Below are 19,031 nucleotides of genomic sequence, written 5' to 3' on the forward strand. Positions count from 1 at the left end.
CTCCCTTCCAGCTCTGTTATTTTGTATTCTATATTGCTATGCTTAGAAAACAAGAAGAATCACACTATTACAACAACCTGAACAGATAACCTATAGGGTATCTATGCCTTTGATAAACTGATAACCATGAGTTGTGACTCCTCTTCCTTGGACAATTTGGCATTTTTGCTTCCAAAAATAATAGCCTTCACTTTCATAACTTCATGATCATGATCATCCTATCTTCCTTAAAATTTAGTGTAATCTATTTAAGACTTTGATTTTGCTTGCTAATAGCCTGGCATTCTCTGCATTCTTTTTGCTAGTTTAATTAACAAAGCTGATTTTTCTGAACCGTCCATTTAGCTCAATGCCTTCAGGTAGGATTTCCACTACAACTAGGATCCATGCTCTCTAAGCAAAGAAATGGGTAAAGAATAAACAAATTATTTTAATTAATTAAAATCACTCTAAGATAAATTCACATAATTAGTATGATTATACTGTAGGTCACCAGTTTTTCTTTTGTATGTGTGTGTGTGTGTGTGTGTATGTGTATGTATGCGTATGTATACTACAGTATATGTGTAATAACAAGCCACAGAATTCTCTCTTTCATTTTAGAACACTGAGATCCGAAGTCCCTAGCCTTTAACATTTCATTTGGCAATAGAACTTTAGATGTCCTGCACAAATGCAATAAGCAAGGCAAGCCATTCATTTCCACAGGCAGTTAGAAAGGAACAGCTGGTGCTGGCAGATGTTGCCCATGATTAAATTCAGAAGGAATTTGACACATAAAGCTGGACCATGGTAGCTGGGGGACAATGAATTCTCTTCCTTCCCTCCCCCCCTGAATATGTGTTACTTTTGCGGCCCATTGAGCTTGAAGCCAACCTTCATATAATCTAATCCTATAAGTTATAGGCTTCTGATTCACTTAAACATTGTAAAATATATATTTTTTAAAAGATTTTAATTCATGAAGCTTAGAAAAGATTTGAAATGAGTCCTAGAAGCCAGGATAGTTTAGTGGACAAACAGTTGTCCTTAGTTGTGAGAGGCCTTGGCACATCTGAACCACTCATGTTAAAACCCTATTAGAAATCTGGTATACTGTAGGGACAGATCAAGACAGTGTACTACCCTAGGCAAAGCAATGAAAGATTCTCACTCCTGTCTCTAAGTCAAGCATAGTTTCCAAGCTTGGTCCAGTTAATCAATCAAGCACTGGAGGCAGAAAATCCCACCATTACCACATTATGGGAGGGAAAATACGTCAGTAATATTTTCATAGCTGGTAATTTCTACCCTTCCAACAAATTCAATTCAGTTTTCTGAAGCAGCTACCATTTATTGCCTAATGGTAAAGCCATTAGAACATGGGTGCCCAAATTTTTGGCTTGCCTTGGCCACACCGAGTGAAGAGAATTGTCTTGGGCTGCATATAAAATATATAATGTAGTTAATATATGTAAATAACAAACTTTCTTTATTTTTAATTTTTGTTTATGGTCTTGTGGGGCCACATTACTAGCTGACGAGGGCCACATGCAGTCAATGGCCTATAGGCTGGACATGCCTGCATTAGAAGAAAATATTTGTAGCTCCGGGTTCAACTATGAGGTTCTTGGTGCCCTTTGAGCTTGATTGTTTTCTTGAAGATGTTTCATTACCCAACTAGGTAACTTCATTAGTGCTACAATGGAGTGGGGTTTGCTCTCTGTTTATATTCAAATGGCTTGCCTTGCCAGTGTTGGTGGAAGATTTCTTGGTGTTCCTTGATTAAGCTGTTATATCAACACTTTCAAATGAATAACATTCACAAGGGAAGAAGAAAACAACAAATGTGCCACCTTTCCTGGATATTCTCATCAGCAAAGGCACCACGGTTACCTAATTGGGTAATGAAATGTCTGTAAGAATACAGCCAAGCTCAGAGAGCACCAAGGACCCCATGGTAAAACCATTACCATGGTTACATTCAATCTGCAAAGTAGTTCCTTTTGGACAGATGAGAAAAAGATGTATATATTTATTCAGTCACTCAATAATAGTTTGCATTGTAAAAAGAAAAATAGTTTGAACTGTGACCCAGACGTTCTGCTAACTCCACCTAATGAGTTAGCCTTCAATAAACTCTCCAGAAAAAAACAGTCCTGTTTTTGATTCACATGAAATCTTTACACCAGTATTCTCCATAAGACAGAATTGAAAGTTATTTAACTGTAATGTACACGATCGAAAGAATATTTACTAGAGAGTTCACAGATTCTATACGTATATTTTGTTATATTGTAAAGAGACCCTTTTCTTTTTCTTTTCACAAGGTAATACTAATAGTATTGTTTAAGCCAGGGAAGTTGTATCCTGTCCATTGTGTTTTCTGTGTTTTTAACTGTATATTCAATAAAATTTGGGAGAGAAAAAAAGAATATACAGAATAATAAAGTTGAAAGGGAACTTGGGGGGAAAAAAAGAAAATGGTATTTTGTAAATCCAGAGTTGAATAAACCTGACATTTTCCCATTTTCATCATCATCAAGAAAATAACATTAATATACTTCTCTATCACAAGTGAAATGACTTTTACTGACTTCTGTTTCCCACCTTTCTACTTTATAAAAAAATGGATATAGTTGCCAGAAACTATTCTGGTTCACATACTGGGTTAACCAGATTGTTTTCATGATGAATTCATTTTGACAACAGCAAGGAAGCCTGTTTGAACCATATGAATCATCCCAGTTAACTCATGTAGTTCCTTCTCACAGTTGATTATTCCTTTTTTTATTATGATCATTGCAAAGCACTCATTTCCAAACAGTAGGGTGAAAGAAACCCAGTGAATTTCTTTGTTTAATAATTGCATGGCAATATTTGAACAAACCACTTAACGATAAGAGTGAACTATTCAAATTGCTGAGGCAAAAACCTGTATTTTGAACAATTCAAAAGATTCATAAGAAACCTGAATCTGGATGAGATAAAAGAACCAGCTATTTTTATTATAACTGCATTATTCCCTTTTCTGCTTGTCTACCCAACTAAGTTTCAAATACAAAATTGAGTATTCATTTGTACTGTGGATTTTAGAGGCTTTTTTAGATTTCCAAAGAAGGTTATTATGGATGCCAAAATACTGGATTCACCAGCTTACCGTAACTGGAACATTCCCACTATCCTTATTCTCTGCCATCTTTGTTATAGCAGTGAGATTTATAGATCATTCCCTAAGGCCTAATCTTTTATGAAGATAGCACCATCTTAAATATACAGGACAGTTCTAGCAAATCACACCACCCTGAAAACTGAAATTTGAGAGAAACCTCCATTTTTATATATCATTATCTAGCCATGTATAAGGCTCAGAGGTTAGACTTTATAATATTTTTAATTTAAAAAAACATCTCAAATGGACACAAATTCACTTAATTAAAGTGAAAGTATACAACTCTTCACAAATCTCCTTTTATTGTAATTATTTCAAAATAATTTTCAGTAATTGTAATTATGAAAAGTAATTATTTTAGAAAGAGACTGTCTTGACATGATAGGGCCAGCTGGAAAGGATGGAATATTCTGAATTGTTGCATACTTGTTATTATTTCTATGCATCAAATAAAACAAAATAGAGCTTCACATGCACAGTGCAAAAATATACATGTTTCTTAAAACATGGAATGAACTTCCAAAATTTATGGACTGGGTCAACACCTCTGAGAAGATACAAATCATTAATCAAAACAGTTGACCCCAATGAAACCTGAATATACTCCTTATCCCCCTTTCCACTTCTTCTCTCACTTCTAATGCCAGTACCAATTAATCTCAAAATCTGAGATCATCTGCCATAGCTCTCTAAAACTGCATTGTGGTATTCTAAAACAGAATCATGGCTGGGCAACCAATTGGCCCTGTGGGCATTAGTTGTTATAAGGTCCAGAGGAAAGAATGTCCCCTTGTTCATAGATACATTATTGTGTGTGTGTGTGTGTGTGTGTGTAAGATTGATAGTGTCAATCTTACACGGGAAAAGACCCGAATACGCCAAGACCTACATACCCATACCCGTGAAAATCTATGAATATATATATATATATATATATATATATATATATATATATATATATATATATATATATATATATATATATATATATATATATATATATGTTTGTGTGTGTGTGTGTGTGTGTGTGTGTGTGTGTGTGTAATGCTTGTTAACTATTTAGATTACCTTGCTAGGCCCCAAACATGGGACAAATCTTTATTTCCTGTTTCAGCCTAACCGAAGGCCATCGACAGGCAGTAGTCACAACAGTGACAGCTCATATTTGTGTAAATTTTTTGGATTGCTAACAAAGAATTAAAGGGAGACTAATATGGCCATTTCAAACTCATTTGTTCTCATCAGTCAGCCATACCCTTCAGAGATTCGAACCTGGGCCGATTGCACATTAGGCAATTGTTCTAACCCCTAGGCCACAGGCTCTTTCTCGCTTTGTTAGCTGAGACAAGGGAGATATGTGTTAAGTGTTTGTTAAGTATTTTAGAATACCTTGCTAGGCCCCAAACACGGGACAACTCTATATTTGTTCCTCTTTCTCTCTCTCCAGTAGGAAATTATACCCTCCAGCGGAAAACAGATGCTGTTATTTATGACTGGAGTAGCATGCAAGCAAGGCAAATAAGACAATAAATAACTGCAGTCAGAAGCACCAATCCTGAGGAGGAAAGGTGAAACAACCCGATATCCTTCTTCCTCTCAAGATCAAACTACAGATCACCAGTTGCAACAGGAAACCAATAAGCGGCAAAACAAAAATGCAAGGAAAGGTGAGGGGAAGATGCTCATAGCTTCTTCATTTTAATTAGATTATCAAGCGATACATTTTGAAAGCATATACAGTACATGTGTACCGTTCACCCCGCAATGCCGTTGCTTATCTGTCCAGGTGTCCCGCTGTTTTCGCCGAGTCTTCTGGATGACATTTGTCTTGTAGATGATATGTGGATGTGCCCCTTCTTTTGATTCGTATTTCTTCACTGGTTCAATGAAGTAGTCTCCATCAGGCAAGTGGAAGTAACCAGTCTAAGAAAGAAATATTTGAATGTCTTGTAATAAAGCAATCTGAAGTTGCACATACACACCCATACATATTCACCCACATGCGAGCACAAGACTGGGACCCGACTTAGTAGATGACAAGTTACCATTTTGGAGGTTAGAGCAGAAGCTTTGATTCTGGAGCAAATGTACTCTGAGCAGCAATTACACTGCTTGGAAAAATTATACCAATCTGTTTCCAGATTGAAAGGCAGGGCTACGAGCTTCAATCTGATTGTGAAGTCCAACATGACTGAGGATATTGCTTCACTGCCCTTGCTCTGCAAATTTATAAAAAAAATACCTGCTAAAGTTGGCTCATGTTTTCAAGAATGTCATTGTCTCTAACACCAAGAAATACCTGATGGCTTTGAAGTTAATGTCTCAGAGCCAACTTTAGATAGAACTCAAAAGCTCTACAGAGAACTTTCAGATCTGCTCTAGTCAGTGGAACATGTGGAGCCCTCCGTTTCGCTACGATATTCTCATATTACAATTGCATGTCATTGCAGTGATCAAAATCCTGGACTAAGTATTGCATTGTTAATTCTTTAGCAAAGTTAAAATCTGTTTCCCTATTTGTTTACGGTACACAGCTGTTCAGTAACAGTTTCAACATTTTATCTGAAACTGCCCACACATTTGGAAAACTTGAATGAAAATGAGGGAGGGATGAACATAAGATCCTTTAATGAAATTCACCTTTTTGATGTTGGATGCAATTCTAATAGAAAGCAAAGAACCACTAGCAGATGGAAAATGTTGAATTTATTTTTTTCTAAAAAAGATTCTAGGAGGGAGAACAGTTTCAGAAGAGCCAATTATCTGAAGAAGAGGTGAGCTTCTCTTCAGTGGTTGTGTGGTAACAGAGATTAGACAGTCACATTTCAGGGATCCTTTAACTTGGCTTTCTGCACTAAGCAGAGTCAGAGTTGTGATTTACCAACACAGATATAACTCCAGCTGTCTTCTGTTATTGAGAAAATCCTTCATTTGCTGCACCGTAGCTAGTTTGATCTTTTAAACTGTTAACTTTAACTTTCTCATTAAATGACTTGGGTCCGGGATATCTGAGGGAACACCTGCTGCCGGCATCAAGCTCCCTTCGTCCTGTGCGCTCCCACAGGGAGGGTCCTCTCAGGGTACCGCCGGTAAAAGATTGCCGGCGGACAATACCCAGGGGGAGGGGCTTTTCTGTGTGTGCACCTGCCCTTTGGAACCAGCTGCCTGTAGAGCTTAGGACCGCCCCTGACCTTCGCTCATTCCGCCAGGATCTGAAGACCTGGCTCTTTGAGCTCTCTGGCCTGGTCTGAGAATATTAATTGGGATTTTAACTGTATTTTAACTGGGGTTTTATTGCAAGGTCTATATAATCTTTTTAATTGATTTTAAGTTTTGTAATTGTTGTATTGTTTTTAAAAAAAAAAACCTTGTGAACCGCCCTGAGTCCTACGGGAGAAGGGCGGTATATAAATTGAATAAATAAATAAATAAATAAATAAATAAATAAATAAATAAATAAATAAATAAGCTTTACAATTTTGAGGGACAAAAACTTTGTGCATTTACCCACAACTGGAGTCCTTCACCTATTCCTATGTTTGGATGAGTAATTACCTCCTCTGCTTTCAGTTTTCTGTATCAGGTCCATGTATTCATATATAAAAGCATCAAGGACTAATTTTTCAACTAGTCTGCTTATTGAGGCCATACTGATATTTCTTTTTACCCATGTTAAAGATTATTAATAAGTAAAAGGATAATTAAACTCTGATTAACAAACCAAGCACATCCAAACAATAAAAATGTACCACACCGCCGTATTCTTTCTTTTCTTTTCTTTTCGTTTTGTTTGTTGATTCACCAAAGTTGTACAATTTGTACAGACAGGCTCCCAATTGTAAAGGTGTCTATTAAGTGCTGCATACAATTCTCATAATGTACTCATTACTTACTGTGCCCTCCTCTGGAATAGCCTGAACTGTCATAATTAAAAAGACATCTGCTCAGTGTAAACTATCTTCCTATTCAAGCGTTACCTGGCTATTTCCAGCCGGATTATACTGCAAATGTTTCCTTTCACTATGTAATAACCTTCACAATGTATTTTAGAGGTTTATTAGTTTTCTACACAATTTGTTCTCTTGCTAACAAACATTGACCTGGATTATGGGAACATCATAAACTTAACAGTCATAGGAACTAAGCCAGAAAAGAAAATGAGAAAAAATATTGCTCCATTTTCAAAATGAGAAATACTGCCAAATAATGTCATCTAAAATAGAGCTTTAATCCTCTATTGCCAGAGCTACTAAATATAGGTAGTCCTAGACCAGGCATGTCAAACTGCTGGCCCGCGGGCCGGATGCATCACACCAAAATTGCCCCCACCCCATTGCCGGCAATAGGGAAAAAGTCCCAATACGTCACGCAACATCACATGACATTGTGAGTTTGACATGCCTGTCCTAGACATACAGCCATTCATTTAGTGACAATTCAAGTTACTGGGAAAAAATGACTTAGGACAGCTCCACACATTAATTTGGGTTCTTTTCTTTTTCTTTCTTTTACATATATTCTACAATCAGATGTTGGGTCGATTTGATTATCAGACAGAGATCCACTCACTTGGAACATTTGCTTATTTAATATTCTTGTTAACATTTTTTCTTTTGTTGACGTTTTTGACGTTGTGTGTATGTTTTTCTGTTTTTCTGTTTTATTCTTGTGGCTAAAACAAAATAAATATTATGAATAATAATCAGAATTTGGGGTCTTGGCAACGTTTTGCAATGTATTTGCAAATACAATGTATTTGCAAAGTTTGCAATGTATTTGCAATGTTTGCAGCATCCTGGGGTGACATGATCACCATTTGCAACTTTCCCATCCAGCTTCTGACAAGCAAAGGCAATGGGGAAAGCCAGGTTTGCATAACAACCGCATGATTCACTTAACAACTGCAGTGATTTCCTTAACAACCATGGCAAAAAAAGTCATAACAAGCATATTACTTAGCAATGGAAATTCTGGTCCCAATTGCAGTCATAGGTTTGACTCTGAATTCCTTCAAATGTAGATTCTCCCAGGTTACTTCAAAATCCTTGCATATGTCCCTAACCTTCTGTAAAGTGGCCGCCAATTTGTAGCATGAGCATGAGAGATGAGATTAGTGGTTAGATATCTGGGAAGCATTGTAATCATCTTCATGATATTTAATCAGTGTAATTTAAGCCCCAATCCACCACTCCTAAATTACAACCTTGGGTAGAAAACTGGTATCTGGGCCTGCTCACAATAATCCAGTTCAGGTGCTTAAATAGTAGCAGAGATATGCGAGTATATAAGATAACTAAAGGCTGGTGATATCTTGAGATAAAAGTACTCATTACAATGCCACCTTGTTGCTATGATGTAGTGATAAATTTGAGTAAATATCAAATGTGTTTCTGGCTACTGGTGCTTAAAACTCAATATAAGCGTTGCATATGCCCACCAGCAACAACATTTTGCAGGGTTTCCATAAATTCTCATACTTGTAACTGTTAATGCCGCAGAATTGCTATTAAACGCATGGAGAGTAGTATAATCAGTGCTTTTTTTGTAAAAGAAAAAGGTGTCGGAACTCACACATGTCATACAACCCGCCTTGCCTACCCTACAAGGTTCCATCCAAAAAAGGTGCCAGAACTCCATTCTGAGCATTCTATGAGAAAAAAAGCCCTGAGTATAATGCAGTGGTCTCCAACCTTTCTAACTTGACAGATCAGCGGAGATGGCAGTGGCAGCAGGTAGGAGACAGGATGGTTTTGAGTAAGCACACTCGCCGCTTTCCCAAATGCAGCTTCACGTGTGTGTGTGCATGCTCACCCACAACTTCCACGACTGGTTCTGAACAGGCTGCAGCCTGGCACTGGGCCATGGACTGGGAGTTGGGGACCCCTGATATAATGTATGCATTTGTTTATTTTATCCTGCCTTATATTTATATTATATTGTTGTTGTTAGCTGCGAAGTCGTGTCCGACCCATCGCGACCCTATGGACAACATTCCTCCAGGCCTTCCTGTCCTCTACCATCTTCTGGAGTCCATTTAAGCTCACGCCCACTGCTTCAGTGACTCCATCCAGCCACCTCATTCTCTGTCGTCCCCTTCTTCTATTGCCCTCGATCTTTCCCAGCATTAGGCTCTTCTCCAGTGAGTCCTTCCTTCTCATTAGGTGGCCAAAGTATTTGAGCTTCAGCTTCAGGATCTGGCCTTCTAAAGAGCAGTCAGGATTGATCTCCTCTAGGACTGACCGGTTTGATCGCCTTGCAGTCCAAGGGACTCGCAGGAGTCTTCTCCAGCACCATAGTTCAAAGGCCTCAATTTTTTGGCGCTCAGCCTTTCTTATGGTCCAACTTTCACTGCCATACATTGCAACTGGGAAGACCATAGCCTTGACTATACGCACTTTTGTTGACAGGGTGATGTCTCTGCTTTTTAGTGTGCTGTCCAGATTTGCCATGGCTTTCCTCCCCAGGAGCAAGCGTCTTTTAATTTCTTGGCTACAGTCCCCATCTGCAGTGATCTTGGAGCCCAGGAAAATAAAATCTGTCACTACTTCCATTTCTTCCCCATCTATTTGCCAGGAATTGAGAGGGCCAGATGCCATGATCTTGGTTTTCTTAATGTTAAGTTTCAACCCAAGTTTTGCACTCTCCTTCTTCACTCGTAACAAGAGGCTCTTTAGTTCTTCTTCACTTTCTGCCATTAGAGTGGTATCATCTGCGTATCTTAGGTTGTTGATATTTCTTCCGGCAATCTTAATTCCAACTTTTGATTCATCTAGCCCTGCCTTTCTCATGATGTGCTCTGCATATAAGTTAAATAGGCAGGGCGACAGTATACAGCCTTGCTGTATATTATATTATATTATATTATATTATATTATATTATATTATATTATATTATATTATATTATATTATATTATATTATATTATATTATATTATATTATATTATATTATATTATATTATATTATATTATATTATATTATATTATATTATATTATATTATATTATATTATATTATATTATTATATTATATTATTATATTATATTATATTATATTATATTATATTATATTATATTATATTATATTATATTATATTACATTACATTACATTACATTATATATTACATTACATTACATTACATTACATTACATTACATTACATTACATTACATTACATTACATTATATTATATTATATTATATTATATTATATTATATTATATTATATTATTATTATATCATATCATATCATATCATATCATATTATATCATATCATATATCATATCATATTTACACATAATTGAAGGTGACAAACATACCTAATACTCTTTCCTGCTCTTATTTTTCCCACAACAACAACCCTGCGATGGGGGTTGGAATGAGAGAGAATGATTGGTCTAAAGTCACCCAGCTGACTTTCAACCTAAAGTGGGATTGGAATTCATAGTCTCCTAGTTTTTAGCCAAATGCCTTAATCACTAGACCAAATTGACTAGAGTTTATTTATCTAAATAAATAATTTTTATTTAAAGCTTTTTATTACTTTATAGCCACTCAAGGCAGTGAACATACCCAATACTCTATCCTCCTCTTCTTTTTCCTCACAACAACCCTGTGAGACGACTGGGCTGAGAGAAAGTGATTGACCCAAAGTCAGCCAACCACTTTCATGCCTAAGGCAGGACTTCAACTCAGCTTCCTGATTTCTAGACCTGCATCTTAACCACTACACCAAACTGGCTCTCCTTTATATGAAGATTACATTATATAGTAAACTACATTATATAATCTCTTATGGGCTATAATTGATTAGTCTGGATTAAATTAAATCTTAGTCTCAGGGCTGTTAATTTCTGGAGTTTAGCTTTTTAAACACCACTCAGAGCAAATGAGATTTTTGCTTCTGATGCCTGCTTGTTGCGAAGCCTTTTTTGTCTTAAGAGAAACAAGCAAAACACAATACAGTACAACACTGTGCAGCAGTAAGAACACACCTATGCATCTGGAAGCAGCATTTAAATATTTGCCTCTGGTCCATAAGTTCTCAGTGTATATACAAGCAACAAGTGATAAATCATTATCATAATCATAATACAATCATCATGAATCATAAGATACAACACTCAGTGATAGTCATAAAATGCTAAATAAAAGCAACCAACATAAATCATAAAATACAAACAATAAAGTGATAAGATGCTAAAGGATTAGGAAGCTGAAAGAATAAGTCATAAGATGTTAAAGGAATATGTAATAGGAAAGATGCGAAGGATAATATACACTAGGAATCAGAGCTCCAAGTGAACAAAGTAATATTCATTCTTTCCTTTCCTTTCCTTTCCTTTCATTATTTACACTATTTTCCAAGTATATATACTATATTTAACACAAAATAAAAAACAGGAAAAAGAAGACACAAAATTATAGCAGTTGATAACAAACAGAGAATTCAATTAAAAAGAGCAATTACTAGTCCAGCCTTTTGCAACCCAATATCTTCTAGATATTGTAAGTTTGTAAGCTGCCCTGAGTCTTCAGAGAAGGGCGGGATATAAATGGAATTATAATATCAGGAGGAGCCTGATATTATAATTCCAGCCAGGAGGAGTTTGATCCTGTGACTCCGGACGAAGTGGACAGGATCATGGGGAAATTAAGTGCCGCCACGTGTTTGTTGGACCCGTGTCCCTCCTGGCTGGTTTATGCGGCCCGGGAGGTTACACGAGGCTGGCTCCTGGCAGTTATAAATGCTTCCTTGGGTGAGGGGTGCTTCCCTGCTGCCTTGAAGGAAGCGGTGGTAAGGCCCCTCCTCAAGAAACCTGCCTTGGATCCAGCTATTTTAAACAACTTTCGTCCTGTCTCCAACCTTCACTTTCTTGCGAAGGTTGTTGAGAGCGTGGTGGCATGGCAGCTCCCTTTGGTCCTGGAGGAAACTGAGTATCTAGATCCATACCAATCGGGTTTCAGGCCCGGGTACAGCACGGAGACGGCATTGGTCGCACTGGTGGATGATCTCTGGCGGGCCCGAGACAGGGGTTATTCCTCTGTCCTGGTCCTTTTAGATCTCTCAGCGGCTTTTGATACCATCGACCATGGTATCTTGCTGCGACGTCTTGCGGGGTTGGGAGTGGGAGGCACCGTTTTACGGTGGTTCTCCTCCTACCTCTCGGGCCGCTCGCAGACGGTGTTGACAGGAGGGCAGAGGTCAACCCCTAGGCCCCTTAATTGTGGGGTGCCTCAGGGGTCGGTGCTCTCACCCCTCCTGTTCAACATCTATATGAAGCCGCTGGGTGAGATCATCTGTGGTTTTGGGGTGAGGTATCATCAATATGCTGATGATACCCAGCTCTTTATCTCCACCCCGAACCAAGCCAGTGATGCCCTCGACGTGATGTCCCGTTGCCTGGAAGCGGTATGGATTTGGATGGGGAAGAACAGGCTCCAGCTCAACCCGGCCAAGACTGAGTGGCTTTACGTACCGGCATCTCGACTTGTCCAAGAGGTTCCATCTTTGGTTATGGGAGGAGAGGTGTTGCCTCCCGTTGATAGGGCGCGCAATTTAGGCGTCCTCCTGGACTCACGACTCAGTTTTGAAGATCATATTGGAGTCGTGGCCAGGGGGGCATTTGCCCAGGTTTGCCTGGTGCGCCAGTTGCGCCCCTATCTGGACCGAGATGCCCTACGTACAGTCACTCATGCACTCGTTACCTCTCGGATAGATTACTGCAATGCTCTCTACATGGGGCTGCCCTTGAAGACCACCCGGAGGCTTCAGCTGGTGCAGAATGCAGCCGCGCGGGTAGTGATGGGAGCATCCCGATACTCCCATATTACACCCCTCCTGCGTGAGCTGCATTGGCTACCAGTTGTCTTCCGGGCGAGATTTAAGGTGCTGGTACTTACCTTTAAAGCCCTACATGGCTTAGGCCCGGGATACTTGCAGGACCGTCTGCTACCGGGGACGACTTCCCATCGCCCAGTGCGCTCACACAGAGAGGGCCTCCTCAGGGTGCCGTCGGCCAGACAATGTCGGCTGGCGACCCCCAGGGGGAGGGCCTTCTCTGTGGGAGCACCAGCCCTTTGGAACCAACTTCCCCTTGAGCTTCGGATGGCCCCGGACCTCCGGTCCTTTCGCCGCGACCTCAAAACTTTTCTTTTCCATCAGGCTGACCTGGATTGATGATGGGTTTTTAAATATGTTTTAATTTTTAACTGTAGTTAATTTATTTTGGGGCTGTTATTTAATTCTTTTTTAATTTTTGTATTGTTGTTTTTTATTGTTGTAAGCCGCCCTGAGTCCTTCGGGAGATAGGGCGGCATATAAGTCCCAAAAATAAATAAATAAATAAATAAATAAATAAATAAATAAATAAATAAATAAATAAATAAATAAAAATAAATAAATAAATAAATAAATAAATAAATAAATAAATAAATAAATAGATGTGTTGGACAGTGGAGAGGCGAATAGAGAAGTCCAGCACACCTGGAAAACATCGGGTTAGTTTAACCAATGTTCCAGCCAGTTACATAAATCAGTTAGAGAAGATATCAGTCAAGTAGAAGAGTTTTCTTAAAGAAAAAGGCAATTTTGCAGCCTCTCCAAACTGTCACAGTTGCTTTAACTGGGAAAACTGAAGGAGATTCTGACTAAGCCATCAAAGACAGCAGGAGCCCTGATCCAGGAACAATTTTCCCTGTAATACGTAGATTCTAGGCAACATCAAACCTTCTGCATTTCTTCATTTACTCAATTTATAACAACAAGAATAAAAAATATCCAGTAGTCCTTGACTTACAACCATTTGTTTAGTGACTATTTGAAGTCACAACAGCACTGAAAAAGTGACTTACGACCAGTCCTCACAATTACAACCATCACAGCATCCCAAAGTCACACGATCAAAATTTAGACACTTGGCAACCAACATGTATTTATGACAGCTGAATTATCCAGGGATTATGTATCACCGCTTGTAACCTTCCCTGCAGGTGACTGATGAGCAATGTCAATGGGGGAAAGCAGATTCACTTAACAATCATATGATTCACTTAACAACCACAGTGATTTGCTTAACAACCATTGCAAAAGTTACAAAATCGTGCATGACTCATTTAAGCACCTTGCTTAGCAATGGAAATTGCTGAGTGTGCTCAGAAGTCGAGAACTACCTATAAATAAAAAGCAACAAACATGCATCATACTAAAACCTTACTAAAACATACTAAAAAAGTTAAAATTATCTTGAACAGAATCAGTTGATGATACAAGGCTTTTTTTTTGTCATCAGCCTAATGCTTGGTGAGACCACATATGTTCAAGGGAAGTGAGTTGTCTGAATCATCAGTCACACGTTCAGTCTGCAAGCTGTCGCTGCTTACTTAATTCAGAGTGCAAATGGCACAGAAATACCGTTAGCAGCTTACGGAAGAAAAATGCATGAGCAGAAGAGCTGTGTGAATTATGCTTGAGTTAGAAGTTTGCTAATTATTTCTGGAGAAAGGGGTTGGTAAGATAAGTATAGAAGAAGAGTTCTGTTGGATCAAAGATGCAGTTATACATAAGTAGTTCTTGAGTTAAAACCATTCATTTAGCAACCATACAAAATTACAATGGCATTGGAAGTGACTTATGACTGATCCTCGCACGTATGACTGTTGCTGAATCCCCACAGTGACCCGATCAAAATTCGAGTACTTGGAAGCTAGCATGTACTTATGAAGGTTGTGGTGTCCCAGAGTCCCAGGGTCATATGATCACCATTCATAGCCAGCTTCCGACAAGGAAAGTCAATGGGGAAAGTCGGATTCACTTAATGACCACACGATTCACTTAACCACTGCAGTGATTCAGTTAAATTTGGTATGGTATTTTCAGCAATGGACACATTTTTTTTAAAAAAAAATGAGAGTTACATCAAAGTGTCTCCCGATGTAATTAAAAAAAATGGCAATCTTTTTTCTTAGACCACTTAAATTGTTAACTTATATTTAATAGGAGGGTTGGTTAGATCATCTTGGGAAGAATTGGACTGTTCTGTCTGCAGATGCTTATGTTGCTCCTACTTTTCTACTCACATGCGCCTTCCACCTATGCCAAGACACACTTTCCCCAACACAGATTTTTTTAAATAGTAGCATAATTCAATTTCTTCATTTTTAATGAGTGTAGGGCCAACTCATTAAACTCATAGTTTGTTGATCGATTAGATAACATAGCTAACGGCACTACCTGAGACCATTTGCAGCAAATATTATGGCTTGACCCAGTGTACATACTGGTATGCATTTATGAACTGAAATACAGTTGTTCTATCAGATTTGCACTTTGACTCTTTGATGTAACTCTCTTTTTTAAAAAAAAATGTGTCCATTGCTGAAAATAGCATACCAAACTAAGACCGATCAAGTCATTTTCAAGTTTGGTGCTAATGTTAAGAAGCAATTCTTCTGCAATCAACAGAACTTTGCAATGTTTAATTTTAGTGGGGCTGGCCCCAAAGTTCTTTAAAATGTCTCTCTTGGAAGATTTCCTAGAAATAAAGGCATCCTTGGCACAGATTTTCTGGAAATAAAGCCATCCTTGGCACATTTGCCATCCAAAATGATGTATGGACTCAGACTTCACAAAAGATTACAAGAAAATCTGGAACACAGCCCAGGGAAAAACAGCTGTAATTTAACTACATCAAGTCTCAACTTGCAAAATAAATCTGATTATCCTGAACTCCTATTTGCTTTTTAAAAAATCCTTGAATTGCTCAAAGGATTATGTCCTAAAGTACATTTATAATAATAAAAAGTTGCATTCATAATCCTACTTTACATAATATCCCATGTAAAAAGATTTAAGCAATTTGCATTTCTTAAGAGGATGGTTCTTTTGTCTACTTTGAAAAGCTTCTGATGAAAAATCTGTATTTTTATTTTATCCTGATTGTATTTGATGTGCAGGCAAGTGGAAAATATAGCCTGCAATTGATTAATCCATGCAATGTGTAGAACAGAATGTCTGCAGCACTGACAGAAAAGTAATAGTTTACTTTCCAGCTAGCATTTTAGGGATAAACCTAAGCACAATGGAAAATGTTTCCTGTTTAGGATAATAAAATAAACTTTTCTAAGGATAACCATGTGTTGGTGATTTGACACGTCATGAATTTCATTAGACATTTGAAAAAAGAAATAGAAATTCCCTTTTATAATTTACATATAGTATTCCTATTTCTCTGGCTGTTCAGGAAATTCCTCTACTTTTACTGGACGATTCAATAAAATTTTCCTTGAGAAAACAATCTCAGAGAAATACAGGCCACTTCAAATAATCAGGGATTATTAATGGACTATATAGATTTGACTGCATAAATTAAAGTTTATATTACAAATACTACTATCCCTCCTACTAACAGCATCATTTGCATGATCTATCACTAATGAAAACTGGCAACTAGTTGTCATGACTATTTTCAGTTCTGTTCCAAAACTCTTCACTGCCTTCACTTCAATCTTGCCTGACCTTGATCTCTGTATTAAACAACACCTTGAAGCCAGAATACCTACCCAATCTGCAGATCCTCAAACATATACCCCCACAATAATTAGGAAAATTTGCTATACAGGTAACTCTCAACTTAAAGTCATTCGTTGTAATTTCTGTAATACTCTATGTTTTCTCTATAATCAATGAGTAACCTTACATTATTATTTTTTTCAAAAAATTACTTTGCAAGGTCTTATGCAGAGAACACAATAATTTATCACTTGGATTTTGTAAGATTTATCAACTTTGGGGAGGTGCGCGCGCACCTCTCGGAATGGGCAGCGGCGCCGCTTGTTGGGAAAGCTGCTGCGGCCCGTTTGCAGAGCTGCCGCTTTCGGCAGCCTGCAAACGTGCCACGGCAGCTTTCCCAAAGAGCGGCGCCGCTGCCCGTTCGCGCGGAGGTGCGCGTGCACCTCTCCAAATGTTTGGGGAGGTGCGCACGCACCTCCACTCGTTCGAAGAGGTGCGCGCACACCTCTCGGAATGGGCAGCGGCACCGCTTGTTGTGAAAGCTGCCGTGGCCCGTTTGCAGAGCTGCCGCTTTCGGCAGCCTGCAAATGTGCCGCGGCAGCTTTCCCAAAGAACGGCGCCGCTGCCCGTTCACGCGGAGGTGCGCGCGCACCTCTTCAAAGGTTTGGGGAGGTGCGCGCACACCTCCGCCCATTCGGAGAGGTGCACGTGCACCTCTCCAAACGGGCGGTGCCACTCTCCATTTGGAGAGGTGCGCGCCCACCACTGCCCGTTCGAAGAGGTGCACGCGCACCGGGGGGCTGGGAGCCGCAGGATACGGCTCAAAGAGCCGCATGCAGCTCCAGAGCCGCGGGTTGCCGACCCGTGATCGAGACTTTTCTTAATATAAAAGAACTCAAAATATGTCACTAACCTCTTTGGAATACCAATGGTCTTCTTCATTGTCACTACATATATCTATAGCTCTTTTCTCAGCAAATCATGTCTCTGAAATTTTAAATACAAGATGGCCCCTTTGGTTTGGTCACCAGCTGGACAAAATAATTCAGCAAGAAGCATGGCTTTATCAGTCCATGTTAGTCAGGGGTGTCAAACTCAATTTCATTGAGGGCCACATCAGCATTGCGGTTGCCCTCAAGGGGCCGTGTAGGTGTGGCTAGAGTGCGTATGGCCTACTGGGTGGGCATGGCTAGAGTGCGTATGGCCTACTGGGTGGGCATGGCCAGTTCTACATTGTTTGTATCAAAGGTACCTATGGGGGCCTGGGCAGGAGTGGGACAGATCTGAGGGTCTCTGGCAGAAGGAGGGTCTCTGGGCTAGGGTCAAGGCAGTGGGGGCCGTTCCCTCACTGTTTCCAGGATGGCTTCGTGGGCCACATGACATGTCTGATGTTAGTCTACAAATAACCATACTTTCATAAACTGATTTAACTACAGCTAATGTGCTTGTAATACTGGTTCTCTGCTCTAATACCAGCATATCTGATATAACAATTTGCCTACTAAATGAGAATATGATGAAGTTGTACACCATTTATAAAATATTTTATATCTGTTTTCTCTTAAGTTACAACGTGGAGGTAAACCTTTTTCCATAATTTTTCCTATTGTTGTACTGTGACTGTTTCTTTGAAGTTTTGCATCCATTTTATCATACTATTTTTTTTATTTGTTTGATCTCTCTATCATTTCTAAGTAACAGATTATATATACAATATGTTCCCTAGGTGGCCTTGATAAGTATTGCCAATTCTGTCATTTTTCTTAGAAGCCCACCCACATTTTTGAGGTTAATTTTTATTTTTCTAACAATTTATAGGTATGTGATATGTTCTGGCTTTCACTAAATCATTCTTGCTGTGCCCTTAATCTCTGTTAATGGGATCTGAGTGACTCATATCTGCATATCTGATTTTTCTTACTATAATTAACTAAAATGTATAAAAAGCATTTTAAAAAGAAGCCAGCAATGAAATTCTTGGACATTATTTTTCTTGTATATTATTTCTCATATATATTATGTTTCTCATATTTTCAAGATTCCACATATTTATCCAATTTTTCTTTTAGTATACCCATTTAAATGTTTGTCCTCTTTTGGGTCCCTGTACCATAATATCTATGAAGCCTATTAGCTAGGTCAGCTCTTTCCAATATTTATGTGGGGAATCCATGCTGTTAGCCAGGATAAATACCTTGCTGTGCAATATAGATAGATAAATCATGTAGTAATAAATCCTAAATTACCTTGAAATGCAAGCAACATTTTACCATATATGGTGCATGTAAAAAAACCTTCAAAAGTATTTTAGAATGAAGTATTTAGGAAATTTTAGAAATCAAATTTGAAATGAAACCACAGGGTTTTTTTAC

At 38.6% G+C, this 19,031-nt stretch overlaps 1 protein-coding gene across 1 annotated transcript in view; it reads right to left on the reverse strand.

Annotated features, from left to right (window-relative positions):
* ADAMTS12 (ADAM metallopeptidase with thrombospondin type 1 motif 12) overlaps window positions 1-19,031 on the reverse strand; it is a 169,752-nt gene that overhangs the window by 110,919 nt on the left and 39,802 nt on the right. The window contains exon 3 of the mRNA XM_081317497.1: window positions 4,903-5,074. Within this exon, the coding sequence (XP_081173623.1) occupies window positions 4,903-5,074 (172 nt within the window). The remainder of the gene's footprint in view (window positions 1-4,902; window positions 5,075-19,031) is intronic.

The sequence above is a fragment of the Vipera berus genome (assembly GCF_964194415.1).
Source record: "Vipera berus genome assembly, chromosome: 2".
Lineage (NCBI taxonomy): Eukaryota > Metazoa > Chordata > Lepidosauria > Squamata > Viperidae > Vipera > Vipera berus.